Source organism: Calypte anna, chromosome 2 (assembly GCF_003957555.1).
Source record: "Calypte anna isolate BGI_N300 chromosome 2, bCalAnn1_v1.p, whole genome shotgun sequence".
Lineage (NCBI taxonomy): Eukaryota > Metazoa > Chordata > Aves > Apodiformes > Trochilidae > Calypte > Calypte anna.
The window spans coordinates 86,626,903-86,652,499 of NC_044245.1; the positions used below are offsets into that span (position 1 = coordinate 86,626,903).

The following is a 25,597-nucleotide window of genomic DNA, read 5'->3' on the forward strand; positions in this document are numbered from 1 at the left end:
GGGACAGAAGAGCCTTTCAAAGCATGAGTTGCAGGAGTTTGATATACATAATATATTAAATAATGTAGAGGTGCATTTTCATCTTTTATTAATGAGAAAGATGCACGACATTAAGGAATAAAGCTGTTTTGAGGGTTTCAGTAGAGAAAAACAGGGAATATGGGCTGGGGCTGTTTACATTGGCCTATTTCCTTATTTTCCATCTAGTTCCTGCTGTTTCTTGAAGTAAAATAAATATAATCACTCTATAGGGATGAGACATGAATGGGTACAGATATGTTATTATCTTTGTCTACTTTAAAAGTATGATTTCTGAAAAGGATTAGAACATTTCAGGGATTGCAATATTTCTGCTTCCAGCAAAAGCAAAAGGGGTAACATTTTTGAAGGGCTTTGGGAACACAAATGGAGTGTGAGTTTATTGTTGCGTTAAAGCAAGAAAAGAAATTTGGCAGAAAATAAACCCCCTTGCTATGCAGCTGACCCGCAGACACTAGAGGAGCTGGGAGCAGCTGGGTTTAGATTCTGAGTGATGGCCAATTCACCTTTAGCAGGCCAGAAAACAAGGGTCCAGAAGCACTACTGACACCACACTAGTGAAGAAATTACCACGGACATGCACTGGAATTTGGTCCATACTTAAATGAGGTTTCTTACCACAAAATTAATGAATAGTGTGATTCATTAAATCACAGCATACAACAGTATACAAGTTATTTTGGATTGCCAGTGATAGATTCCTGTCTGCAAAAAGAAGCACATGAAAAATACCTCGGCATTGAGTAATCTATAGAGGTTTTTTGGAGGGGGTGGAACCTGCCCAGAAACCACCGATGTAGAGATTTATACTATTAAAGAAAATCTACACTATACTATTAAAATAAAATCTACAGAGGTAAAGGGAGAAGGGAAAGGGGTACAGTAGTGTTCAAATCTTACCTAAGGGTGTCCCAATGGGGGAGAAGAGAGGCTCAGTCTGTTGACTGCTCCTAGAGGCCAGGAGTGTCCCTGCCTGCAATGGTATCTTCCCTGTTATCTGTTCCCCAGCTAACTATTTTTATACAGTTTTACCTTACAAGTGGAGCTCAAGTGACTGTAGTCAAGCACATCCTTATTGTGACTGTTGCAAAATTCTCTTGCCTCACATTGAAAGGTACAGGCTACAAAAAATTCAGTGTAGCCTCCGTGACGAGGGGTTGCACCTTGGAGGTGGGTGGCTTTAGGGATGGAGGTGTGGCTTTTATATTAAAATGAGATTATAATGAGAAAAAGTACACTCCAAGGAACAGAATTTTATCAAAGAGTGGCAGGTTGTTGGCCCAGGGTGTCAGAAGTGCTGTAGGTGGATGCTGTTGCCACAGAGTACAGCCACGGGGTCTCCACTCTCACTCCACCCTCCGTGAAATCTCTCTTGGAGTCAGCACCCTGAGCACCCCTGATAGGGCCACATCCATGGTAGTCATGGTACACTGGGCACATTTCACCAGCTCCAAATGCTGAACTTAGAGAGTACAAATGCAGTCTGGATCATTTATAGCAATTCTAGCAGTTGTTCAAATATGCATTCATAGGCAAGCAGTCCCCAGCTATCAGAGCCCTCTGTAAGGAGAGGAAGAACTCAGACTCCAAAAGAAATGTGTCTTTCCCTTTATCTTCCTTTTTTAAAATTTTTGTCAAAAATCAAATTTCTTTTGGCTCTCCTCATGTCATAGGGTCTTTGGTGGAGATTCATTCTTCTCTCTTACCATTCCTTGTTCACTTTTTGCTATTTTTTTTATGCCTATGACTTATGTGGCTGGGTTTTCTTCTTGCTTACTGCCACAGGTAGTGAGGCTGGAAGATTGTGGAAAATCATGCCCTTGCCCACCAGAATCTGCCAGCATACTTTAGTATTCACATCTGCCATGCTTTTGTTTTAGTTTTGGCCAGTTCATGCCCAGAAAGAAAAAACTCTTGAAAAAGGACCTAATTTGGCTATGCTGGATAATGATTACATGATTTTGGACTGATTTGGATTTGTACAAAATCAGTGTTGACTGATTAAGATCCTAAAAACTCACTATTAAAGGTTAATATTAGTCTTGGGCAGTAAAGAGACTGCCAGTAGAAAGATGTTAAATTCCTGGAAAGCAGCTTAATGAAGATTTAAAAGTCAGACCTATGAGGTGGAACAGGGGAAAATATTCACATGTGCCAGCATGGAAAGAGTAGCAGGGTCATGGTATCCACTTTGGTCTCCATCTTGCAGTGATGGAGCTGGAGACTGCTTCCTCCACCCACTAGAAACCTGCAGAAGAAAAAAAATCAGTCATTTGAAAAGGCACTGCCTGAAGGGGTGTTTTGATGAAACCATATTGGGTTCATTGAAGAAACCAAAGTACAGCATATTATTATATTGATTCCGAGGAATCTTTTTGAGAAAGGAGAAGGAGTTCAGGTATAGAAAACAAAATGGAATAATAAGGTCAGGTGGTTAGTAAGAAGACGAAAATAATTTACAGGTAGGATGAAGGAGGAAAGGGAAAACTGGCAGGGAAGTCAGACTCTTGCCAAATACTGAGAGGTGTAAATTGGAGAGTTGAGGCAATTAGCTGGAGAAGATAATTTTAAAGATACGTGTTTAGTGAGAGAAGGAAATCTGGAAAGCATAAAAGGCTGAAAGGCATCAGATGTGGCAGTGTCTAGAGAGGGGCACACTTGGGATATGCTGAGCTGAAGAGGAAATCTATTGTAGCAGTAGTGTAGGTAATTTGGGATGTATAGCATTGGTGCATCGTGGGGCAGAGAGATGGTAATTACCTTACTGTTCTTCTGGCAAAATCACACCTGCAGTTCTGTACTCAGCAGCAGGCGCCATGTGTATGAGTGATTTGAAGACTGAGCAAAAGGGGAATTCTCAGAAAAATAGCAAAGTTTAGGAGGCTGAGGAGCCTGTGCCTAGTTTTCTTCAGACATAAATACTTAGAGAGAATAAATATGAGTGTAATGTGGTGTTATTATTTTGAATGATACAAGTGCTTGTGGCTGGAAATAATGGGATAAAATAGGCTTTTGAAAGTAAATCCAGATCTAATTAGGGAATCTCAAGAGAAATGTCTGGTATTGGGATTTTTATGAGGTTTTGGAAGTTACCTAAGCAGATTTTAAACATGCCTGAGGAAGAGCAGCACAAGTACTATGTGGCATGTATAATCTGAACTACTGGAAGACAATGACTGAGTGGAACTCTTCCTTCCCTGATACCATTTGCTCAATAGTATGTTTCCCATAGTTTCTGTATTGGTGAATTAGGAAAATATACCTGCAGTCAAATATTGAGGTTTGGACAAAGCCCTGTGACCATCTTGATTTTTAGGTGCTAAACCTCCAGTACTTCCAGCTTAATTTTAGATGCCCTGAGGAACTCTATCTCCCAGTGGTTTCAGTAGGATCAGTGGGAGCTATGTGGCACTGGGAGGATGGGTTACTGCAGCCTTGCATCCAGCTTCAGTGGTGACTGTCAGACATATCGGGGATTGTTTGGTGATCAAGAGTTTTTTATAAGAAAAAAAGCTTAGACTCGTTTAGGTGGCTGCTCAGACTTAACAACTCAAATATAGACAGATTAAAATCCTGGAGAAAATTGCTGTTTACATCATTATAAATAATACAGTTTTAACACCAGGGATTTCTTTTAGTGTCCACTTTTTTGTGACTGCTTAATAGCCCTCTGAAAGATTTTAAAGCAAGCATAGAAATCATTTTTCCCCATATTGACACAATGCCCTTCTCCTTCCCCATTTTTTTTCTTTTATCTCTTACTTATTAAAATATAGCATACAACAAAGTAACTTTAAGAATCTCCTTCTCAGTAATTTAATCCAAGCCATAAAATGTCAACCAAGCCAATATTTGTTCAGTTCTTTCTCGTTTCCATGAATGCTGTCAGGGTATTATGAGGATTGACTGTCCTGCCTATTGCTATTATAGTTCTTGTTTTGTTTGTTTGCATTACTGTGGTACCTAAGAGCTCGAGTCATGAAACAAAGCTTTGTGTTCAAATGCACAGCACAAGAGGGATCTCTTCTTAGTGTCTTTGTAGTAACAGCTGAGAGTTTCCCACTGGCCTCCAAAATCAATGGAAAGGATGGAACTTTTTTTCCCCCACACCCTGGGAATTGTATACCTCCAAAAAAACCCAGTCTCCATAGCTGAATTTTCACACTTGTGTCAAGCAGAATCTCCTCATCAGTCCATAGCTGTAACAAACTGTGGTTGCAAAAGGCACACAGCCTACTCTGATGCTTCTTCAGCATCCCAGGTGGAGGGGTGTGGAGAGACAAACAAAGGGACAGAACAAGGTATTAATATATTTTGGGGGAAGATCGTAAGGTTTGGTGTGAATTCAAATGTAAATTGGTTACCCATCTGCTATTAAAAAGCAAATGAGAAATGCCCATTGGATCAATGCCCAAGAGTGGTAGATGGACTTGTGGGAGATTCATAACACTAGCATTTCCATCAGAAAGGCCATCATTTGAAGGTTTCCTCATACACTGCCACATTTGTTAGCATGAGATCTGCCTCACTAAGGGCTTGGATTTCAATGCTTTACTAAATTAGGCTGCTAGCATCAGACAGTGACTATTGAAGCATCACCTATGAACATTAGATCTCCCATGTCATTGAGGCTAATCCCACATAATCCCAGGACACAAATTGGACTCTGGGTTTATCTGAGGCAGCCATTTGTTCCCTGAGGTAGACACATTACATCATGTTTCCCAAAATTGACTTTTCTTCTAGTCTTTGAAAAATGCTGATGCCTCGCATGCTCTATGCAAGCACATTGTTCAGAACATTTCCATGGAACATGATCCTGGGGTCCTCAGTGCAAACCCATTTATGAGTTTACACAAGTGCTGGAAACTCTGTTGTCAGAACAAGGTGAAGAGAGAAGCTGAATTCTGTTATGCCTTTTTGTAGATGAAAGGCAACTGCTGCTGGTCTAGAAAACTACCAGGTGTGGCTTGCTGTAGCCAGGATCCCTCCTTGTCTTGTGATGTACTTTCCCACCACAGAAGTCTGTATTTCTCTCCTTCCAATGAATTTCTAGCAGACTTTTTTGCTTGCAGAGGCCAGTCCTACTGTTTTTACCTAATCTTTGCTCACAGAAAGCACTTCAGTGTATGCAATCAAAGCATTGCCTGAATGAATTGCAGGATCAAGGTTGGGGCTTTTGCTTTGTCAAATACTTTGGGATGAAAGTATAAGTTCTTATATTATTTCTTAAATGTGTTTTCATTCTAGGCATGGGCTTTATCTCAGGGTTCCTGGGAGGGTAGTGTTCCATTCACCTGGTAAAATAGAAGTTGCCTGCCCCACAGTACTAGAGCAAGGCCTGTGCTTTTCAATGGTCCTGGCTACCTGTTTTGTTTTGATTTTCTGGGACACAGTAATTACTAAACTAGACTCACACTTAGAAAGATAATGGAATTTCACACTTCACATTTACATATCAAAGGTTAATCTTTAAACCAAGGTTTGGTACCATTTGGTAAACCTCTTGTTTTCTCAACATGACTAATTTCTTTCCCTTGTAATTCAAAAGACACACTAGGAAATAAGTGATTAGGAAATAGCTTTCTCCTACAGCCTGTTCTATATCTTTATTTAGTCATCTACACCATCAAGAGGCTCACAGACTTCTCTGGTGCCACCTTTTTTGTTCTGCTGGTGCTGCCTTGCCCTCACTATAAATGATGGAGAAACAGCTTTTGCTCTTTGATGGCCCACTACTCCCTAAGTGTTCATTAAGATCAAAACTCATCCCATTCATGTGAATAAAATATGCAAATATTATTATATACTGCACTTCAGCATGAAAGAAAGCATCCCCTGTTTTTACCATTGCTTTTACTCAAGTTATCTGTAATTAATTGGGTGGTGGGCTAGCAATATACTTTATTTATACTAAGAAGTCTTCCAGTGTTTATTAGGGAGGTTTGCCTCTTGTCCTTTTATCTGTTTTATTAGAAATTGCATATTAAAGTATATCATACTCATAAATTAGTTCAAGGCTTTAGATTTCAGGTGACCTGAAAATCAGTATGTACATATCAAATTTTCCTGGGTTTTTCCAAAGCAACACTGTTGGAGCCCAAGTGTGAGACTGTACTGCTTGAGCTAGTGTTACCTGGAGATAAACCCTTTGGAAGCCATAAACTGAGATGGGTACTAAACATAATCTGAAACTCAGGCCCCTTTTCTGAATCTCAGGATAGGCACCCCAAACTGCTGTCATTCCTCAAAGGAAAGTTGATATCCATCTATTTAGTGCCTCTCTGTGTGTATGGACTTCACGCATGAATACATAAATCTCTGAGTGTGCATTTGTGTCACAGGATGTAGGAACACACACACAGCTTTTTGGGAGGCATCCTATTCATACAATACAACTGCTGAGGCATATCTGCTTCTGACAGAAGATATGTAGTGGATCAAGGGTTGGACTTGATGATCTCGGAGGTCCCTTCCAACCCAGCAGGTTGTATGATTCTGTATGATTCTGGCAAGCTCTTGTATGTCTGTTTCTGACCAGTTTGTTGAGGCCAAAGAGTTTGGGTTGTACTTCTAGCTTTGGCATCATTCTGTCAGGTTGCCTGAGACCTGTCTTTCTTCCTCTGAGCTTAAGTTCCCCTGTACTTAACTTATTTTTTTGTGTGCACTGCTTTACAATCAACTGTTGAAATGTGATTATATGAAACCCAGTAATTGTTATCATTTAACATATTTTTCTATTGTGTTTACACTGAGGTGGTTAGTCAAGAAATCAATCTGAAACTGATTGTACTTACTTTTAGCTTATATTCCTGAGTACCTGAAAACAACAAATAGTTCAGGGTTGCTAGTATATTCCGGGAGGCAATTATTTTCTAGGACAGCTAAATCAAATGCCTGCCTGGCCTGCACCTGAGGCTGAATTTGACACCAACTGGAGGATTGCTCTCACCAAACATCAGGTGTGCTGATCTAGGCTTCTTCTTAGGCTTCTTCTACTGTAGAGGGAAGAAGACAAAGCCCTTGGGAGTATGCTCCTTCCCTCTTCTTTCAGGAACAAAGCATCCTGAATTATCTCTCTCCCTGGACTGCAGAGGAGGCTGTGTGCCTGGCTTATACTAGACTCCCAGCTTTTAATGAACTGATATAGGTGACAGACATCCCACCCCTTCGGTTTTCTGCAGCTAACTACAGCACAGTTTGGTGTCTAGCAGATTCAGAAACATTTTCTGAGGAAGAGAAAGCCGTCAAAGTAACGTTGGCAAGAAATAGTGATAAAACTTGAGTGTCATAAAAATTATATTTGGTATCTAACTAAGCCCTAACCGTAATTTAGGCTGATAGAAGAATCTATATGAAACAAATATTGGACTTTATAAAGAAACATTAAAGATTTAATGAATTAGCATTGCCAGTTTGAAGAATGAGGTGTAAAGGGTTTCCTGATTTAATCTGTGGCTGGCATAGGTTTGGCATTATAATTAAAGTATATGATCTGTTGTCACGAATGCTTACAGGAGCTTTCCTAGAAACAGCTGAGACCCCCAGAAAATCTGAAGTGTCACACTCAGAATTGTTGTAGGCATTCTTTTTTTCTTTTTCTTTTAAGAATTTGTATGGACCGGTAACTCTGGAAAAATTAGGAATACCCATGTGAAGTTAATGTTTCTCTCTCCCTTTTCACCCTTCCATCAGATTTCCAAGCACAATCCCAGCTCCCAGTGCCAAGGGACAGCTGGTACTTGCTTACGTGTTCTGAAACTTCATCCTTATAGAATAAACTTTAAATTCATCCTTTGAGGATAGGGAGGCTTGAAGTACTGTGTAGCATTACAGTGACATTTGCTAGCATGTTCCAAGGAATTGGTCACTAATCTCCCTGAAATACTTTTTCTCAGTGGGATTCAGGCTTTTCTTTTGCTCAGTTCTTCAGCAGCTTGTGCTCTTTGGTAATAACAAGGTGATGATCTGACAGGTAGAATTCTTGTCCCCACTGAAATCAATAGCAAAAGTCCCACTGACTTCAGTGGAACAAGCATCTTGAGAATCCTAATATTTTGTGCTCTACTCTGCTTGTTTAAATACTCACAATTTCCTCATTTTAATGAAACTCCTCAATCCTCATTTACTAGAACTACGAACAGGATATTGCTGTTCTGTTTGCAAAGAAAAAGTATATTTTCCTGATTCCAAGGAAGGTATCTTTGTACTCAATATCATGACCCATCAATAGATTTCTGAAATAACATCATCTGCCATTAAGATCTGGGATGATCAAATTGCTTGGGACAGATTTCATACTACCTGAGCCTTACAGGTGCAAGATCAGAGCTACAGCTTCTAATGAAAGTTCATATATTAAAGGTGAAATTATACCATGGACTGAAATACGATTGCTTGTCTGTAACCAGTCAAACACAATACACTCACCCATGCCATTCACTTCTACCTCCTAATAATCTATTTTATGAAATTCATTCTTTCTGAAATCAGCAACTGAAAAGAATGGAATAAGTTTTTTAAGGTAAACCTGCTGAATGTTCTGAGTGGGCAGATAGGAACTATGATGTATCAGGGGTTACCAATGTTTATCATTGAGAGTCTTACTCCCTGTTTTGTTTCATCCCATTCAACAGCTACAGGTAGGCTGGCAGAGTTACAGTCATAATATAAAAAAACAGTAAGATATTACAAATTTTGTGGGTGTTTCAAATTTATTTCACTGCTGGCAAAAAAAAGCTGCACCTCATTAGAGAGCCCACACAGAATGCTGGTATGGCTGTCTGCAGCACAGGAAAAGGCATGACCTAAACCCTTTTATAGACACAGGATAATTTGATCATGGGACACAAAACTGCAACAGCTCCACTTCATTCATTACTGTCCTCACAGAGCTGCTTCTTTGCCTGGTATGTGCAGATGTGCAGACATCTCTCAGTTCCAGATGGACATGGGAAGCTCTAGCAAGAACAGTCACACAACTGTGTGAGTTGTAAAAGTCTACTGTACATCATCAAGCAGAACGATAGGTTTGCAAAGCAGATACCCTATAATGTCTGTCTGAATAGTATCTGTTTTCTGGTCATTATGTACAAGAGAGCAGAATCCCATCTTGGAAGAGAAGTAGGAGGGGAAATTAGAGAGGGAAATGGGAAACAGAAAAAGTAAAGTTTGAAAATAATCTTGAGAAGGGGTTTCCCTTCTCCCTAGGTTGAGGGACCGGGTGGCTAGTTAGGCATTGACTGCTGTGGCTATATAGGCCATATTTCAAGAACCACAAACCCATGGAGGTTGGAAGGAACTCCCAAAGTTCTCCAGTCTGACTTACTGAACCAAGAAGATCCCATTGGAAAAGGTTGGACATTTTTAAGGATGGAGACTTCACACCTTCTCTGAGTGCCTGTTTCGGTGTCCAGCCATGCCCACAGTAAAATTTGTTTTCCTCATACTGAGTAGGAATTTGATGTTGCAAGTGACTTCCCATATTGTACATAGCAATATGATCATCCCAATTCTTTTTCTAAGGGTGAACAAATGCCCTTCTCTCATGTGTAATCTCCAGTCCTCTGACCATCTTGGTGGCCCTGCACTGGACTGACTCTAGTGTGTCCCCTCTGTCTTGTAATAGGAGCCCAAAACAAGACACAGTCCTCCAGGCATCACAGACACACAAGGTGAAGCCAAGAATCATTTGGTCTTGCCAGCTCACTGCACTCCTGCTAATACAGCCCAGTATTTGGTTGATCAGGGATGCTGATGCACTCATGCACTCATGTTGTTGGGACTCTCAGGACTTTTTCTGCAAGGTTTTTCCCAGTTTGCCCTGCTGCATGAGCATATTCATGTGATGCTAGTCTGCTCCCTGAGGTTTTTCTCAGCCCATTTCTCTAGCCTGTCTAGGTTTCTACAAATAGCAGCCTTGTCCAGCAGTGTTCCCCTCAGTCTGGTGTTACCTGTTGACTTTTAGAGAATGTAAAGGGACCATATGCCAAAGTCCTTCATTGAGATAGGTCTTCTTCTTACTGAAAATTCTTTAATTCTTGTGAGAATGATGTGAGCAGTTGCATGCACAAGTGGCTTCATATTATGTGGTTATCTATACCAATCTGGTAAAAAATAGCTCTCAAAAGGTCACTGCAGGTAGTCCTCAACTGCAGAGTCAAGTAACTACCCCTTCATCATGAGTCCATCCTTGGATAGAACCATGGAGGACAATTTCTTAAATCTAACTCTTTGAACTGTGTTTCAGGATGGGTCAGACTTAAATATACAGACTGGGGTGGGGGGTGAAACTGTGTATCGTGTGTTTCCAACCAATCAGCCAGGTGAGACACTCTTAAACTGCTGAAGTACATTTCAGAATCTGAGTACAGGAGATGCATTTGGTTTCCTTCAGCTGATGTCCTCTCCATCAGATAATCTCCAGTCTGGTGTCACACATGCATCATGATTTGTGTAATGTGTCCAAACTACTCATTTTAGAGTTATAATCTTTTTTTTCTTTTTTTTCTTTTTTTCTACCTGTTGCCTGTATGCCCTGAGTTTTTAACCTATGGGACTTTGGGACTTTGCCTGAACTGCCACATTTTTTCCCTATTGCATGTCCACACCAACATTTCTTATTATTAGGTTGTGGGAGCCCAGTAGCAATTCCCAAATCCCTAAAAAGTGATTAGCATTATTGCTGTGTAAGTGCTTGACAGGAAGATTAAGACAGGCCACCAGGTGTTTACACAATAACACTCTCTGGCATGGAAATTCAGCTCTAGTTATTACATGGTTTAAAAGGGGTAAATACCCAGCCCCAGAGAGATCAGCAATTTTTTGCTGCTTGTATTACATCCCATTTTCTGTAGCAGGTTGTGTGGTTCAATTATTTTAAAATTTTTGACACCCTGATAGGGGTTTCTACACGTGGATAGTACCAGCATTGATCTGTAACTGCAAGATCAGTTTCTGGTAAAGGTATTTTTCATGCACAATCAGTAGGCTGTGAAGCTGCTTTTTTAAGTCCACCCTTTTTTACCTAGCACAGCATATTTGTATACAGCAACAACAGAAGGGGCTATGCTTCTCGTTGCAGGTTTGGGGAAAAAAAATGTGATGGTGAAATAGCTTAGGAGCAGATCAAATGTTCTTCTATAGCAAATCATATCATTCACAGTGTCTTTTTTTTTTTCTCTTTCAGGAGGTTGGAAGCATTATCGGAAAGGTCAGGAAATTACTTTCTCTCTTTATTTCATGTCAAAATACTGTATATCAGTTCACTTCATCAGTCCAGCCTAACTTTTTTTCTGTTTCTTTAACAGAAGGGTGAGACAGTTAAGAAGATGAGGGAGGAGGTAAGACAAGCCTTGATGTCTTTACTTGCCCTTCCTTACATACAGCTCAGAGAACAGGGAAAGCCAGCGTCTGCAGACCGACACTGCCATCAAGTGGGCACTTAGTATAACAGCATCACTCTTCGCAAGTGGTGGTGTAGAATGCTTTGGCCTGAATTAAACATTGCTCTTAATGCAGCCTCCTTATCGCCACGGCAATCTGGAGCCTTTCGTTCCCATGGCAATATGCCTGCTGCCGCCTTATCTCAAGAACAGAGCCATTCTGTGCATCAAAACCACAGTATCTTTCTTTAGCATACAGACATTGTTCCTGCACACAGCTTGGCCTCCTGGTAGAGAACTTCCAAAATCTGAAACCAGTCTGCAGTCTGATGCTGTGTAAAGTTTGAGGGTGTTCAGGAGCTTCAGCAGAGCCAGAGGCAGACTTGGATGAGCCAAAGCATCCCTCTGCCATGTCTCTGCAAAGCCTCGACTCCTGTTTGGTTTGCAGCTCTAAGTAGGATGTGGACAGGGTAGACCTGCACACCTGCTATCTACATGCTATGAAAAGGTTGTAAATACAAAAAAAAAAATAACCAAAACATGGCATTGCATAAACCTCAGTCTCCTTGGTGTCCTCAGGCTTCTTTCCTGGCCACACAGCAAGTGGCACTGTCCTTGGAGTTGTGCCCATGTGGAGGTTATAGACTCACACTCGTACCACAGGGCAGCACATCTTACCTACAGACCCATGTAGTTTTCCATCTTTGAAGTAAATGCTAAACCCATAAGCCAAAAGCCAAATCCTACTGTTCAAAACTTCAGGAGTGCAAAGTGTATAAGGATGCCTCAATAAAAAATTGCTTCCTGTAAATCTACAGTATATTACTGTGTCAGCTGCTTTGTTGTTTAATATACTGATAGAAGGTCTGTGGCAGGGAAATCTCAGTGTGTTTATAGCAAATAAAATTGCTGAGATACATCTTTGGATATACACAATAGGGAGTTCTTTGTCAGGCTAACTGAGTTCTGAGCTGCTTTTTTGATGAAGAGGTCTCTCACCCCTTTTTTTTACACACATGTATATTTACTAAGATTTTTGGGGAAAAAAATTCCAATATACTAGTTAATCCTCCCAGTTGATTAAACACATTGTAGTTTTGTTATTAATTATGATCATGGGCAGATATCTTTAGACATAAATTGCATGCACAAAAACAAAGCCATCATTGGAAAGTGGTCCTGACTTCTGAGTTAAACGTCTTAGAGAATTGTTATGATCCCTGGTTAGTTTTTCAAGATAAATAACCAGTGTTCTTCTTCCACTCCTGAAAATCCACTGTCATGAGCACACGGTCACAGGAGGCTTTTCTTGGTTGTTTGATTTTTTTTAACAAATTGTATGCATCTTGATATCAGCACAGGACCAAAAAGCTATGTCTCTGTGTGATAAATCAGTCCTTCTTTTAAATAACTACTTTATTAAAAATAAAACAGCTTTATATTTTACTATCCTGGCAGACGTGACAAGTTGTGTACCATCTTTGTGGAATGAAAAGTAACTTTACCCTCCTTTGTCAGAACAAGGAATGTCAGACAACTTCAGGCCTAAATAAAAGTACAGAAGGCTCACTTCTGTGCCCTGCAGTTGTTAACTTCCTACACAAATATGGAAACCACCACATAACATTTTAATTGCCGTAGCTCTGCTTTGACTGGTTGTCTATCAAAAGGGCAATATGTGTGAATTTTGGCCACCACAAGCCCACGGTGGAGCAATCTTTCAGTCAAGCTCCCGTGGTTCCAGTTGCAAAGGAACCGCTGTGCTTGGTGTGAAGGTGGTGGTGGGGCTGGCAGGAGTGGCTCTCCCTGGCATGGCTCCTCCCCTGCCTCCTGCCAGGCTGAGTCCCACAGCTCAGGTTCACCTGTGGTGGTGACAGCCAGACACTGCCACCAGCAGAAGCAAGCCCCAAGTCCTAATCTCTTTTCTGACCTGGTACTGATGTTTGATGAGGGCAAGGACCACTCCAGTTGCCCTGTCAGAAAACACATCTGCTGCCTTTTCTCACCTGTGAACACAGAGAATGCCAGCCAAACCCATGGCTACTAGATTTTTGTATAAGTACTGTTAGGGTTTGGTTTTTTTATTGCTGTGTTTGGTTGCTTGACTACATGGGGTATCTTGCTGTTGAGCCACCATATGCACATGAATAAGGGCTCGGACACACAGCACATCACCTGATCCATGGCAACTCTGAAGGCAAAGGGCCAAATTTCAAGGCCATGTTGGATGGGGCTTGAGCAACCTGATCTAGTGGGAGGTGTCCCTGCCCATGCAGGGTTGTTGGGACTAGAGGATCTTTAAGGTCCCTTCCAGCTGAAACCATTATTTTACGACTCTGTGAAATCAACCCAGATTACTTACATTTGCTGCAGTCCCAGATCCTCCAGAAGGATTCAAGGCTCCAGTGGCTTGTTAGGCTCCATTAGCACAGGATCTTACCTTAATGGCTTTGATCCTTGTCAATATCCTCCTACACAGATTTACATCTAGTTAGGTTTTTTCCTTGCACTGCCACAATGACATGAAGTGGACTAAATATACCCGAGAGCCATGCTCACTTGTCTCCAAGACTTAGGGCTTTCTAACTCCTTCCAAAAGGCTCCTTGCCTTAAGGAGATAATGCTGTTACTGTTGCCTGTCCTACTTTTACACTTATTAAGTATTGTTCTGTGCATATTAATTGACATGAAGCACATCTATAAGGAACCTTCTCCACAGTGTGAAGCAATGCCTGAGCTAGACAGATGAAGCCCTGCCTTTAGGTCTCCAAACCAGAGAGATGCATCTCTCCTGGGACATGTTGATGCTCCCTGGAGACAAGCAAGTGGGAAGGGAAAATACTTGATTATGCAATTATTTGCATCTTTGAGTTAAAGAGGTGTTATTTGCATACTGCAATGAAGACTGTATAAGTGTTTACCCATACAGGATCTATCTACCAGCAGTTAGATGAATTTTTGAAGTGTGATCAGTTTGTGCTGAAATTATATGATGTTGGGGCAGCTTCTTTAAGAAAGGGAAAAAGGGAATTAGATGCCTCAAGATGTTTCTTCCCAAACTGTATCCTTAATCCTACTCGGTTTGCTTCATGGGAAGTATAAATTTGAAAAATATTTTTTCTTTTTGGCAGAGTGGTGCTCGTATCAATATTTCAGAAGGTTCTTGTCCAGAGAGAATTGTGACGATAACAGGCCCAACAGATGCAATTTTTAAAGCTTTTTCTATGATTGCACTAAAATTCGAAGAGGTAAGCAAATGAAATATGTTTTTTTCTCTCTTCAAGTTGAAATACAACCCCTATTTGAAATTTCTCATGTTTGCTTTAATGTTAAGTATGATTTGTTTCATGTTCTGTTTAACAGCAATGACAGTGGTTGTATTTTTATAAATGCTTTTGGAAGTAATGCTGAAGAAAAATAATGGGTCAATTTACAAGCTGTTTGATCATTTCTTTTGCTTTCTGGAGGCTTCAGGGGAAACCAATTGTTTCTAGCAATGTGTGTTAGTGGTAGGTAAAATGTCTTGGAAAATTTCTAGTCCCACTGTACTTTTTATTTGAAAAGATTAATTGCCTAACTTTTAGGACTTTGTTTTATATTATTCCATTTGATATTGATGTAAATTTTATATATGTCAAAACTAATATATTCAACTATAAATTTTTTATTGAAAAACAAGCTGTATGATTACCAGTTCTCACATTTAAAGTTTGGCTTTTAAAATTAATGTTAAAAATTAATTAAAATAAAGATACTAATAGTGAGGAAAGAAAGGACTCAGATTACTGTAGAATTACAGTTCAGTGAAGATATATACCTAAAATGCTGGCGTCTCTTCAACTTTCATGGACTATCTGAGATTAGATATGGTCACCACTTCAAAGGAAAATATCACAGAAAAGGCAGCAGGCCATGGAACATGAACTCTTGCCATGCAGGAGAGGCTTCACTTTCAAAAATCTAATCCAAGCACCTCACCCATCCTCTGTAGAGAAACCGAGGCCCCTGCTGAAGGTAATTTACCTTCTGCTGAAGGAAGAGCCTGCAGATGGGTGGACTGAATCACCTGCAACAGGAGAAAGGGTCTGTGTCTCTCCGTCAGTAACTAAGCTAAAGGGATTTGAGTCCCTTTCTCATCAGTATTCATTTCTCCAGTTCAGTGAGGTTAGTCTCTACATCTCCCCATAGAACTGGGAAGTGCTGGCATCAATGGGAAACATCAGCAGGTGCCTTTATTTATCCATGGTGATTGCTCACATTTATATTAAGAACACTAGGAGAGAGTTTGCTGGACACTAGATGCAGTTATCTTCTAGCATAAGCAGTACGTCTTGCAACCTTCTTCATGATCAAGAAACTAGTTAGATTTTTGTCCTACTTTTCCGTGATATTGGATACACAACCTCAGTTCTCTGATAACCAGGCACCTTTTCACTCCTGATCTAAATTTTTTCATGAGCACTTTATACACCTTTGTTCCTGTGCCAGCACTGGCCATTAGTTTAAGCAGTTCCTCAGTTTAAATTAAAATTTGTTTAAATAATTTCCTCTCCATCCTTGAAGATTCTGCTCTTAAATATACTCTTAAGAAACCAGTTTAAGCCTCTCACACTCTTGCTTTTGCCAGAGTAAGTGAAGAGAACCAACATCAGCCTTTTAGAGAATGAATCCCCCACCCCTCTCATGACTCCAGTAGTCCCTTTCTACCTTTTTCCCAGCTACAGTTTGTGTTAAAAGTATGTGTTAATTGTGGACAGGTTGCAAAGGAAGTTCCACAAGGGCTTATTTTATGGTGCCTAGCAGTCTTCTGTCCTGTCTGTGATGCTAATATACCCTTGGGAATGCTGCTGGGAATTCCTCACCTCCAGCCAGTGTAATGCCTTTCACTCAACCATACTGTGCCTGGCAGGTAACCCCTCCTCCTACTCAGGTGTTTTCAGTAGGAACCTCTTTGGTCTCAGCAGATATTCCTGTCAGCCCTCAGACAAAGGACGTGGCTTTTTCTTTTTCATCCCTCAAATGTTAATCCCATTTATATTTCTCCAATCCTTCATGGGTTTTTAGATCTTCCTTTGTGATATTCCAGTCTTTAAACATGTTGATAAAGTACCCTGATTTTGTAGCATAGTATAGTTTTTAAGAATGCTTTTGGCTTTTTCCCTGTCAACTATTAATGAGATAATAATAATCTTGAGGTTGAATCCTGAAGGACCATGCAAGTAAATCTCTCCAGACCAAATTTAGAATTACCTCTTGTCATCTCCTTTTCAGCTTTATCTCCTGCCTATCTAGTACCAATGTGTGTTTCTCCTAGCTTTAGAGACAGCTTTGTGTATGGTACCACACTCTCCACCCCATGGAGACCTAGAGAAAGCAGTCTCTGCTCTTTGCAGAGAGTCCTTATCCTGCTTAAGTCCTTATCCTGAAAAATCCTCAGAAAACCACTAATGGATGTAATCCCTGTTCCCACCAAAATAATCACCAAATGGAAATAATACTGCATTTCTTAAAAAAAAAAAAGTAGAACAATGCACTGTATCAGATCCCCACCACCCAACACCACGTTGTCTTTCAAAGTGCTGTGGCAATAGGCAAAGAAATCTGAACTCCTGGACTTTATACATATTTACCCTTGCAGATTTTAGAGGGAACTCTGGAGTCTCCACATGGATATTAGCAAGGGGGAATTGGTGCTCCCTGCAGATAAGGTGCTGCAGTTATATTCTGAAATATCTGTATTTGGTTTAATATAAGTGGATTTTGATATATTTACAAGAACAGTGGTAAAGAAAAATATATAATCAGTTGATTTCCTATCCCTGTCAATAAAATGGGGTAACTAACAATTTGGAGGCAAAATACATCGCTGTTTCAGAAATTACAAATGAGCTAGCTAGCAAATGTTATTTTTCATTCACATATTTTGCTGGGAATGTCTTCAACCATTTTAAAAAATGAAAATCCCACAGCAGAAAGTGTTTGGCCCAGCTCTAGTCATTCCAGCTACCTTGAAGCAGAACAAAAAAAGATGCATGTATAAGACTGATGGTTTAAGAGATTTTTCAGTATTTGTTATGCATGCTCACATGAAGCCCTTCAACCCTACAAGTTGCATAGCTGGGGATAAGCAGGTCTAGGAAGATATGGGAGCACTGGAATACTTTTCTAATGTTAGAAAAACTCCCAAAATACACTAAAAAGATAAAAATGAAGAGCTGGAGAAGTGTTTACTGTGTATCTGCTCCACAGCTTTATATCACTCTGATTTGACAGCCTTCCTAGTAAAAGTTTATTTTCTAGCAGCCCGGTGATGAATTTACAAGCTAGGTGGTCAATTATATAAACAATTAAAGTATTTACTGCAGAGGAAGAAGAGGGTTGTTAAAAAATGGCACTAACCCAGACAGACCACTGGAGTTGCAAGAGAGGATGTTTTAGAGCAGTGATTTGCAGGCTAGAGGCTGAGACCCAAGAAATGAAGCTGAAAGTTCACTGGTGAGCAGTAAAGCTCTGGTTTTGAGTATAAATATGCATAATCCACAGTAAATCCACATGGTAGTTAAACACTGGAAAAATCTGCAGTCAGATCTCAGTGGTCAGACCTTCTCCAAATAAATAAAAGTGTGGTGGAATCCTTGTTTGTTTGCAAATATTTCAGAAGAAATGTCTCAGCTCCAGGAATAAGAAGGAAAGGCAAAGTGATACTTGCAATTGAGATGTCTTTTTGAGATATGCTGCTACAACTAAGGTAAATCCTGTGGTGGTCATTTACCAAGTGAAAAGCCACCTCACAGACTTGTTGTACTTTTAACTTAATGTTGAAAAATGACAGGCTTAGCACTTCATTCTTCAGTAAAAAAGAATTTTGATACATTTTTCCTGGGAAGTTTGGCAGATTTCTAAGCAGCCATATTTGCTTGCTCTGGAAAGCCTTAGACACTGTGACTCTGGGATGCCAGGAGGCAGAGATGCTGCAAGGCTTCAGCACTGGTTTGAAGCCAGTGGACCACTGGCTCCCACACTTCCAGGCTCCCAGTTAGCTCATCCTGGCTGAGGAACACCCAAGGCAAGCAACCAGAAAGCCATGCAAGATCCATCTCTCATCTCTGATTCAGCCCTGAGGCAATGCCACAGAAAGTTAGACATGAAAGAACTGGGAATCTCCCAGTTTGAAAGATGATTGTTCTGTGAGAAAGTCTCTGGCCACCCGTACTTGGGACCCTGTAGTTCTGGAGGGGCTTTTTTTTCCTGCTCATTTTTATTTAGTTGTGTTTTTAATCTGGACAAACTCCTTTTTGAATCCCATGCTGATGAGCCTGAGTGCTCCGATTTTGCTCTTTTTTTAATGATGAGGAGAAAATAAAGAGAATAGCAGCTTCCAATTTTTGTGAAGTGCTTCTGATGGTACAAAGTGCAGTGAAAGCCTTGAGGCCAGGGAAGATGTGATATGGAAGTGGGAGACATTATCATGGTCATGCTGGGTGGCTGAAAAGAGTTATTACATCTGGATAATCTTGTGTCTCCACCTGACACCAACATGACAGAGTGAGATGGCATCTTAAGCTTTATTTCAGATACATGGGTGCTGCAAAATTCTGTTTTCCCTCTCACTTTGTTTTGGATTGCAATCTCTCACTGACACAGGCACTAAACAAAATGTGAGTTAGTGGCTGGCAGAGCAGTGACTCGATAGCTGTCTTGTGGCATGCAGCAATGCCTCATTCCATTCAAGATTTTTTTCCTGCTCTTTTGAGATAAGCAAGGTCAAAAAATGCCACTGTTGCCATCACAGATGCAGAGGTACTGCAGGAATCAGAACTGGTGTCACTGAGCTCCCAGTCTGATTCAACAAGGATTTGGGGTTCTGATCACTCTGCATAGGCATTTTGTAATTATTTTTTAATAATTGTTCATCTTGATATGCAAGCATGTAGGGTAAAATATTAGCTGTGTCTGCTGGAACTCTTGTTGGATTGTTAGTTAATTTAATGTGAAATTAAAATTTTCTGTCATACCTGTCCTAATCTTTTGGATACCATTTATGTGAAAGGTGTAATAACTGTGCTATCACTTCACAGATGGATGAGATGGTCTTTTCAGCCTGCAGCTAGTAGCTAGTGTTAGCAAACCTCTTCGAGGTTCTCATGAGTTGCTGCATAGGTGCTATGCAGTTTGTGGCTTTTTTAGTGATCCTAAGTAATCTCAGTAGCATCCTGACGATTGTTGGGAATATAAGCTTTAATTTTTCCTCTGTGATGGAGGCATTGGAGGGATTGCTTTGTCTTGCCTAGAAGATTTTAAACTAGCAAAATTATTTTAAAACAATGTAAACCTTGCTATAGTTTTAGTAAACTACTAGAAGTAGTATCTCAAAATTCTCAGTGGAGTATCATTGGATAATGAGATACAGAGATACAGGTTACATTACCTGCATACATGTAATGGACGTTCTGTTGAGTTTCTTGTGTTCTTGCTAAGAGCTGTGATGGCAAAGATTTGAGAAATTATATAATACTACAAATGCTTATGTCTGTGCTAAAAAGAGATAAATTAAACCTGGGATGTAGCAAAATATTTATTAAAACAATCTGATTTTCCCTGCTTCCAATTATTCACAAGTCCTCTGTCATTCCCATTTTCAACATTTTTATTTTGTATCAAGCCTGACATGAAATGGCGTGAAATGTGAAGACGTAATTTAGTGGAAGTATTTTAATTGAGAAGGTGGAAAAGAGACCAAATCAGGAGTTGGAGCCCTGTGAACTCAAAAGCCTCTTCTGTCTTTTCCATCTGTTTTGGCTGGTCTAATGACAGGCTGGCAGCAAAGTCTTGTGTCTTTTTTTTTTTTTTAAATTGGTTGGAAACAGAAGTGCTGAGGTACTAACCGGCTGATTTCTGTTCTCACCTCTGCTGTCAGAGTGGTTACAGAGAATGTTTATCAATATGGTGATAGACACTTTAAATATTAATATAAATATAAATATAAATATAGATATTCTTTGGTCCTGCAGCATGGGGCTGCAGCACGGGACAGGAAAAGGGCATCTTCTGGCACAAGATGCTCCTGAGTTTCCAGCTTATGGGATATCACCAGCAGAGCTGCTGCCACAGAAACAGATTTTGACTGCTTGCACATTCCCCAGGTCTCCACAAACATCTCAGGCATTTGGTCTGAACCTACAGTGCTTACCAGGAATGACAAATCGTCCCCTAATTCTCACTGATGTTGTGATTACAGGACATAAACGCCTCGATGACAAACAGCACGGTGACAAGCAAGCCGCCTGTAACACTGAGGCTCGTCGTCCCAGCAAGCCAGTGTGGATCCCTCATAGGAAAAGGAGGTTCCAAAATCAAAGAAATCAGGGAGGTAAGTCTTGGGAAGTCTGCCAGGAGCACTGGCTAGCTTGGTGTCCTACTGCAGCCATGCCCTGCCACCATGGGCCACTGCACTTGGCTCATCACACCAATGAAAACATGTGCTGAGTGAAAAGCCTTGCCCTGCTGTACCCCTCTGTCTTCCTTGAACCTAAAGACAGCAGCATGTGAAATAAAGAAAGAGCTTCACTGATGCACAAAACACTGATGCAAAGCAGAATTTTAGCCACAGAAATGACTCGTCCAGTTTCTCTTCAGGCACAGCATCCTCCCCAGCAATACTTAGGTCATCCTGAGTTGGAGCATTGCAGCCTTTGCCAGATTAGCCACCACCCTTACAGCCAGAGAAAGACCCAGCAGGCACTTCCAGGTTTGTAGATCAAACATTTGATCTACTTTTTGGGAAAAAAAAAAATTAATACTATTTTCCTGTTTCTCCCTAGTATCACTGTGCCATGGGTGATCTGATTTCCTGTATTCCAAACCCCCATTGACTTTTATAAAAACCTTTAGACTTTTATCTAAAGGTGTTTATTTGATGTGGTGTGCTAGCAGCTGCTTTTTCCTTTAACAAGAAAATGCAAAACTTATCATAGAGAGCCAGGTTTAATTCTTCTGTACATGACTGTAGCTACACAGCACATGCCAAGCCAAGGATACAATGTTTGCAATTAGTCAGACAAGAAAATTAGGTAAATGCTCAGTTCTGAACAGAAAATTTCAGAAAAGTGGATTTTTATTCTGGAGAAAGTGGCAGTACTCCAACTTAATTCTTACTCCTTCCAATGTGGCGCAAGGTGCTGAATATCAAAGAAAAATACCTTTTTTTTTTTTTTTTCATTTGACTGTGTCAAAATAGAAGCTTTTGACAGACTTCACCAAAGAGAGGCTTACTATTTTTATCTAAAATATGGATTTGAGTCAGTATTTTCCTTTTTTTTTTCAAATGAAAAAAAAAATTAACAGTTATTTTTCTATGAAAGAAAATCTGATCAAATGTCAAAAAGGAGTGAAAAAATAATTGATCAAAAATTTATAGCCGGCAGTTGCTGTGAAATGTTAGTCTATGGCAGCCTTGGAAGAAAAGGTGATGATGAGGACAGTTAAGGGTCTCATTTTGTTGAATTTCAAGTTCTCCCAAATCTTTTCATTTCAATTCCAATTTGATTCTCTCAGTCATTTTTAACAAAGTTCCTTCTGAAGAGTTATTTTTACCTTTCAGATTTTGGCTGCTACTGAAAGAGTCTTTTCTCTCCTTGCATAGAGGAAAGCAAAAGCAGTGGTACTGATTCCATTAGCTGGTGGAGCTGCCAAAAGCTATTTCAGGGGTTTTGTTACCAAGCAAAGAATATGCTGTTCCTCCAGGAGCCTCTTTCTTCATAAACTGTGTTAATGAATATGTGCAGAAAAAAAAATTCAGAGCCCTGCCTTTTGGCAGGAGTCCCTCTGCTTTCTGAAACTTGCAAATAAAAGGAAATTACAAATCAGGTATTTCCTTCCTTGGAATGCTCTTACTTTATTTTTCATCAAAGCCCAGGAGCCATCCCCCATAGTAGTCCTTGTTGTCAAACCAGCTTTTGAGATGTGAGAGAAAAGAGTCACTCGGTGACAATGAGGAGAAGAAAACTATTTCTGTGCAGATGTTAATGTCGTAGGGAACTCTCTGTTTTAGTTTAGAACTTCATATGGATGGAAGAAGATTCTATTGTGTTGAAGTGTATGTTGTGGGTGTTCGATTTGCCTTATACAGGGGACATTTTCAGCTCAGATCCTGCTTGGCCACCATGTTGTTGGTGTTTGCCAAGGTTTATGTCTGGGTGAGCAAAGCCATGCTAAAGCCTTGCCACAGGAGAGGGCAGAGCTACTATCAGAGCACATGGTCAGAAGTTACTTCAGCCATGAGACATGATTTCTTATGGTTCTCCAAGTCCCACAGATGTCCAGAACTGTCAGGCAGCAGGAATTCCATTGATTTCTTCTTTGTGTGGAAATAAGAGCAGGCATGAGTGTGAACCATGTGGTAGTGAGTGCTTACCTCTGGTTTTATAGCTTGTTGATATTTTGGAGTTTATTTTAAATATTGGTAACCTCATCCAAAGCACTGAGTAAGTGCTTTTAGGACATAGGCTATTAAAGGTGGGATTGGCCTGCTGGTCTGTGAATGTTAAATGATGGAAATTATTATTCTGGTGTGCACAGTTTCAGAAGCAATTACCTACTAGTCTAGTACAAGGCAGTAAGAGACTAGTGTTTAGCCAAATAGGTCTTTTTGATAGAGCTAATGTAGCAAGAAATCACACTGAACATTTTCTGAAGCATAAGGGTAATGTGCAAAAATATTTCTCATTTTTTTATTGCTGACATATGACCGAAGTCAAAGAATAAACACTATCAACACTGGAATCAGATGCATAAATAACTGCAGTATTTGGCAGAGTGTTTTATGGTGGGTGTAAAGATACCCTGAACTGTATATTAATCAGCAAAGATGATCAAACAGGAAACAAAAGGATCATCCATCTTGAAATGGCCTAATTTGCCCATCACACTCCACACTGAGCCACAATTGCATAAGGAATGGACTTTTGTGTTCAGTAGTGTACTCAGGAATAACGTGTAGGGTTGCTGAACTATTTTCAAGGTAAGATAACAACAACACAAAAAAAAAAAGAGAAGTGTGACTGATTGATCAAATTGTGGCGAAATTCTGAAGTCTATTAGAGAGCATGGAATTGATATTCTGGCCTTAAACAGCAGTAGGGAGCAGACCATGCAATCAGTAATTTAATCAGTCTCTGGAAAACAGAGTAACATGTGTTCTATGTGACCAGCAGGAAGGCAAATTAACTCCTTGCTGACTGGCACAAAGTCAATGGTTACTGAAAATAATTTTTTTTAAAAAGCCAAAATAATTGCATTGCAATAACAGTCAGGCATAGATTTTAATACATGAAAATGCTAACTTAATATGAAATGCCTGGGTTTTTTTCAATTGACTGAAAAGGTCCTTCAGGAGGCTTGTGAAATAATGCCAAAAAGTCTTCTGTTTTTTGGGGGGTTTTTTTGTTTAGATTTGTTGTGGGGTTTGTTGTTTTGTTTTTGGGTTTTGTTTTGGGGTTTTTTTGGTTAGCTAAGATACATTAGTACTGAGATCAAATAAAAAAAAAAAAAAAGAAAAGTAAAACAAAAACGGCTCATTACCTCCTTGCATTCATTAAAAGTTGAAGATGTGCATATATTTAATCATCAGTAATTATAATTTAGAAGTGCTTCTGTACCATCATGAAATATTGCAGAGTAATAAGCAGCCTCAATTTCCATCCAAACATACAAGTCAGCCATCAGTGTATTGAAGAACCATTTACCTGCAACTTATTTGATTAGCAGACCTTCTACATTTATCTGCAACTTTTTACTGTTTTGGTTTGGTTTGTTATTGAAAGTATTTTGCTTCACCTTTTTCTTATTTTTTAGCCAGCATTGCAGCTGTCTGTCTTTAAGAGGGTTAAAAGTCTTGTCCTGAAATTCGCCTCACAGTTTGATTGCAAAACAGGGCTAATCTTCCTACGATGGGTATGTTTGCAAATTGACTTGAAGAGGCAAATCCCTGTCCTGCCAGACCCAGTTACCCTGCCTGGGAGTGAGTTTAGGCACACACCTTACGGCACATCTAGCAAAGAAAACACAGGAGTTTAGCAGCACATGCCTTTCATGACATCAGTGAATTGCTTTGGAGAGGCCCCTGCCTGATGGTGACGCCCTCTTTGCTTTGTCTCTGCTGAAGTCCACAGGTGCCCAGGTGCAGGTGGCAGGGGACATGCTGCCAAACTCGACGGAGCGCGCAGTCACCATCTCGGGCACCCCCGATGCCATCATCCAGTGCGTGAAACAGATCTGCGTGGTTATGCTGGAGGTAAGGAAGTGCCTGGGGTTATCATTGGGTCTCTTTTCCCAGGCAACTCTCAGCAAGACAAGAGGGCACAGTCTCAAGTTGTGCCAGAGGAGGTTTAGGTTAGATATTAGGAAGAATTTCTTTATGGAGAGGGTGATGAGGCATTGGAATGGGCTGTCCAGGGAAGTAGTGGATTCTCCACCCCTGGAGATATTTAAAAAGAGACTGGATGTGGCACTCAGTGCCATGGTCTGGTAACTGCAGCAGTAGTGGACCAAGGGTTGAACTTGATGATCTCTGAGGTCCCTTCCAACCCAGCTGATTCTATGATTCTATTCTAGGATAACCTCTCACTGGATGTGCTCAAGCACATTATTATTAATTTCCAAGTGCCCTGGGTTTCCTGAGAGTGCTGCCTGCCCTCCCGGTGCCAGGGATTTCCAGAGGACTCTGCTAGACTGGGTCCTGCCTGGCCTCTGAGAGCCTCTTGCAGCAGAGTTTAGTGATCAAAGACCAGAGCTCTCATGACACTGTCAAACAACAAACCAGGCTCTGCAATGAGCTACAGCCCATTCTGAGAGAAAAGCATTTTATTCTGAAACAGAGCAGGGCAGAAACCATCTAGGTCTGGTACTATAAAGAAGTAATTCCGACTGTTGTCATTTAGATTTACCAGGACTTTTTGCTTCCTTAGGTTCTGGTCATTCCAGAAGTTCAGAATGTTTCATTTTGATGGCAATTTTTTCAGCTCTTAGATTAAATGATACAAAATTAATTTATACAAACATTTGAGCATTTTCACCCTTGCTGAAAATGCCTATCGTTTCATGCAAGCTTGTTCCTCAACTGATCAAGTTGAACAGAAGTTTGAAAAAAGGCTAAGAATTCAGGAAATCAAAATTAA

General features: G+C 40.3%; 1 protein-coding gene across 2 annotated transcripts in view; it reads left to right on the top strand.

Moving 5' to 3' along the window:
• The window catches only part of LOC103526272 (poly(rC)-binding protein 3), a 402,909-nt gene that overhangs the window by 344,190 nt on the left and 33,122 nt on the right, over positions 1 to 25,597 (top strand). For both annotated transcript variants that reach the window (XM_030445461.1, XM_030445463.1), the window contains exons 5-9: positions 11,228 to 11,251; positions 11,349 to 11,381; positions 14,555 to 14,671; positions 20,662 to 20,793; positions 24,586 to 24,714. In XM_030445461.1, coding sequence (XP_030301321.1) covers positions 11,228 to 11,251; positions 11,349 to 11,381; positions 14,555 to 14,671; positions 20,662 to 20,793; positions 24,586 to 24,714 — 435 coding nt within the window. The remainder of the gene's footprint in view (positions 1 to 11,227; positions 11,252 to 11,348; positions 11,382 to 14,554; positions 14,672 to 20,661; positions 20,794 to 24,585; positions 24,715 to 25,597) is intronic.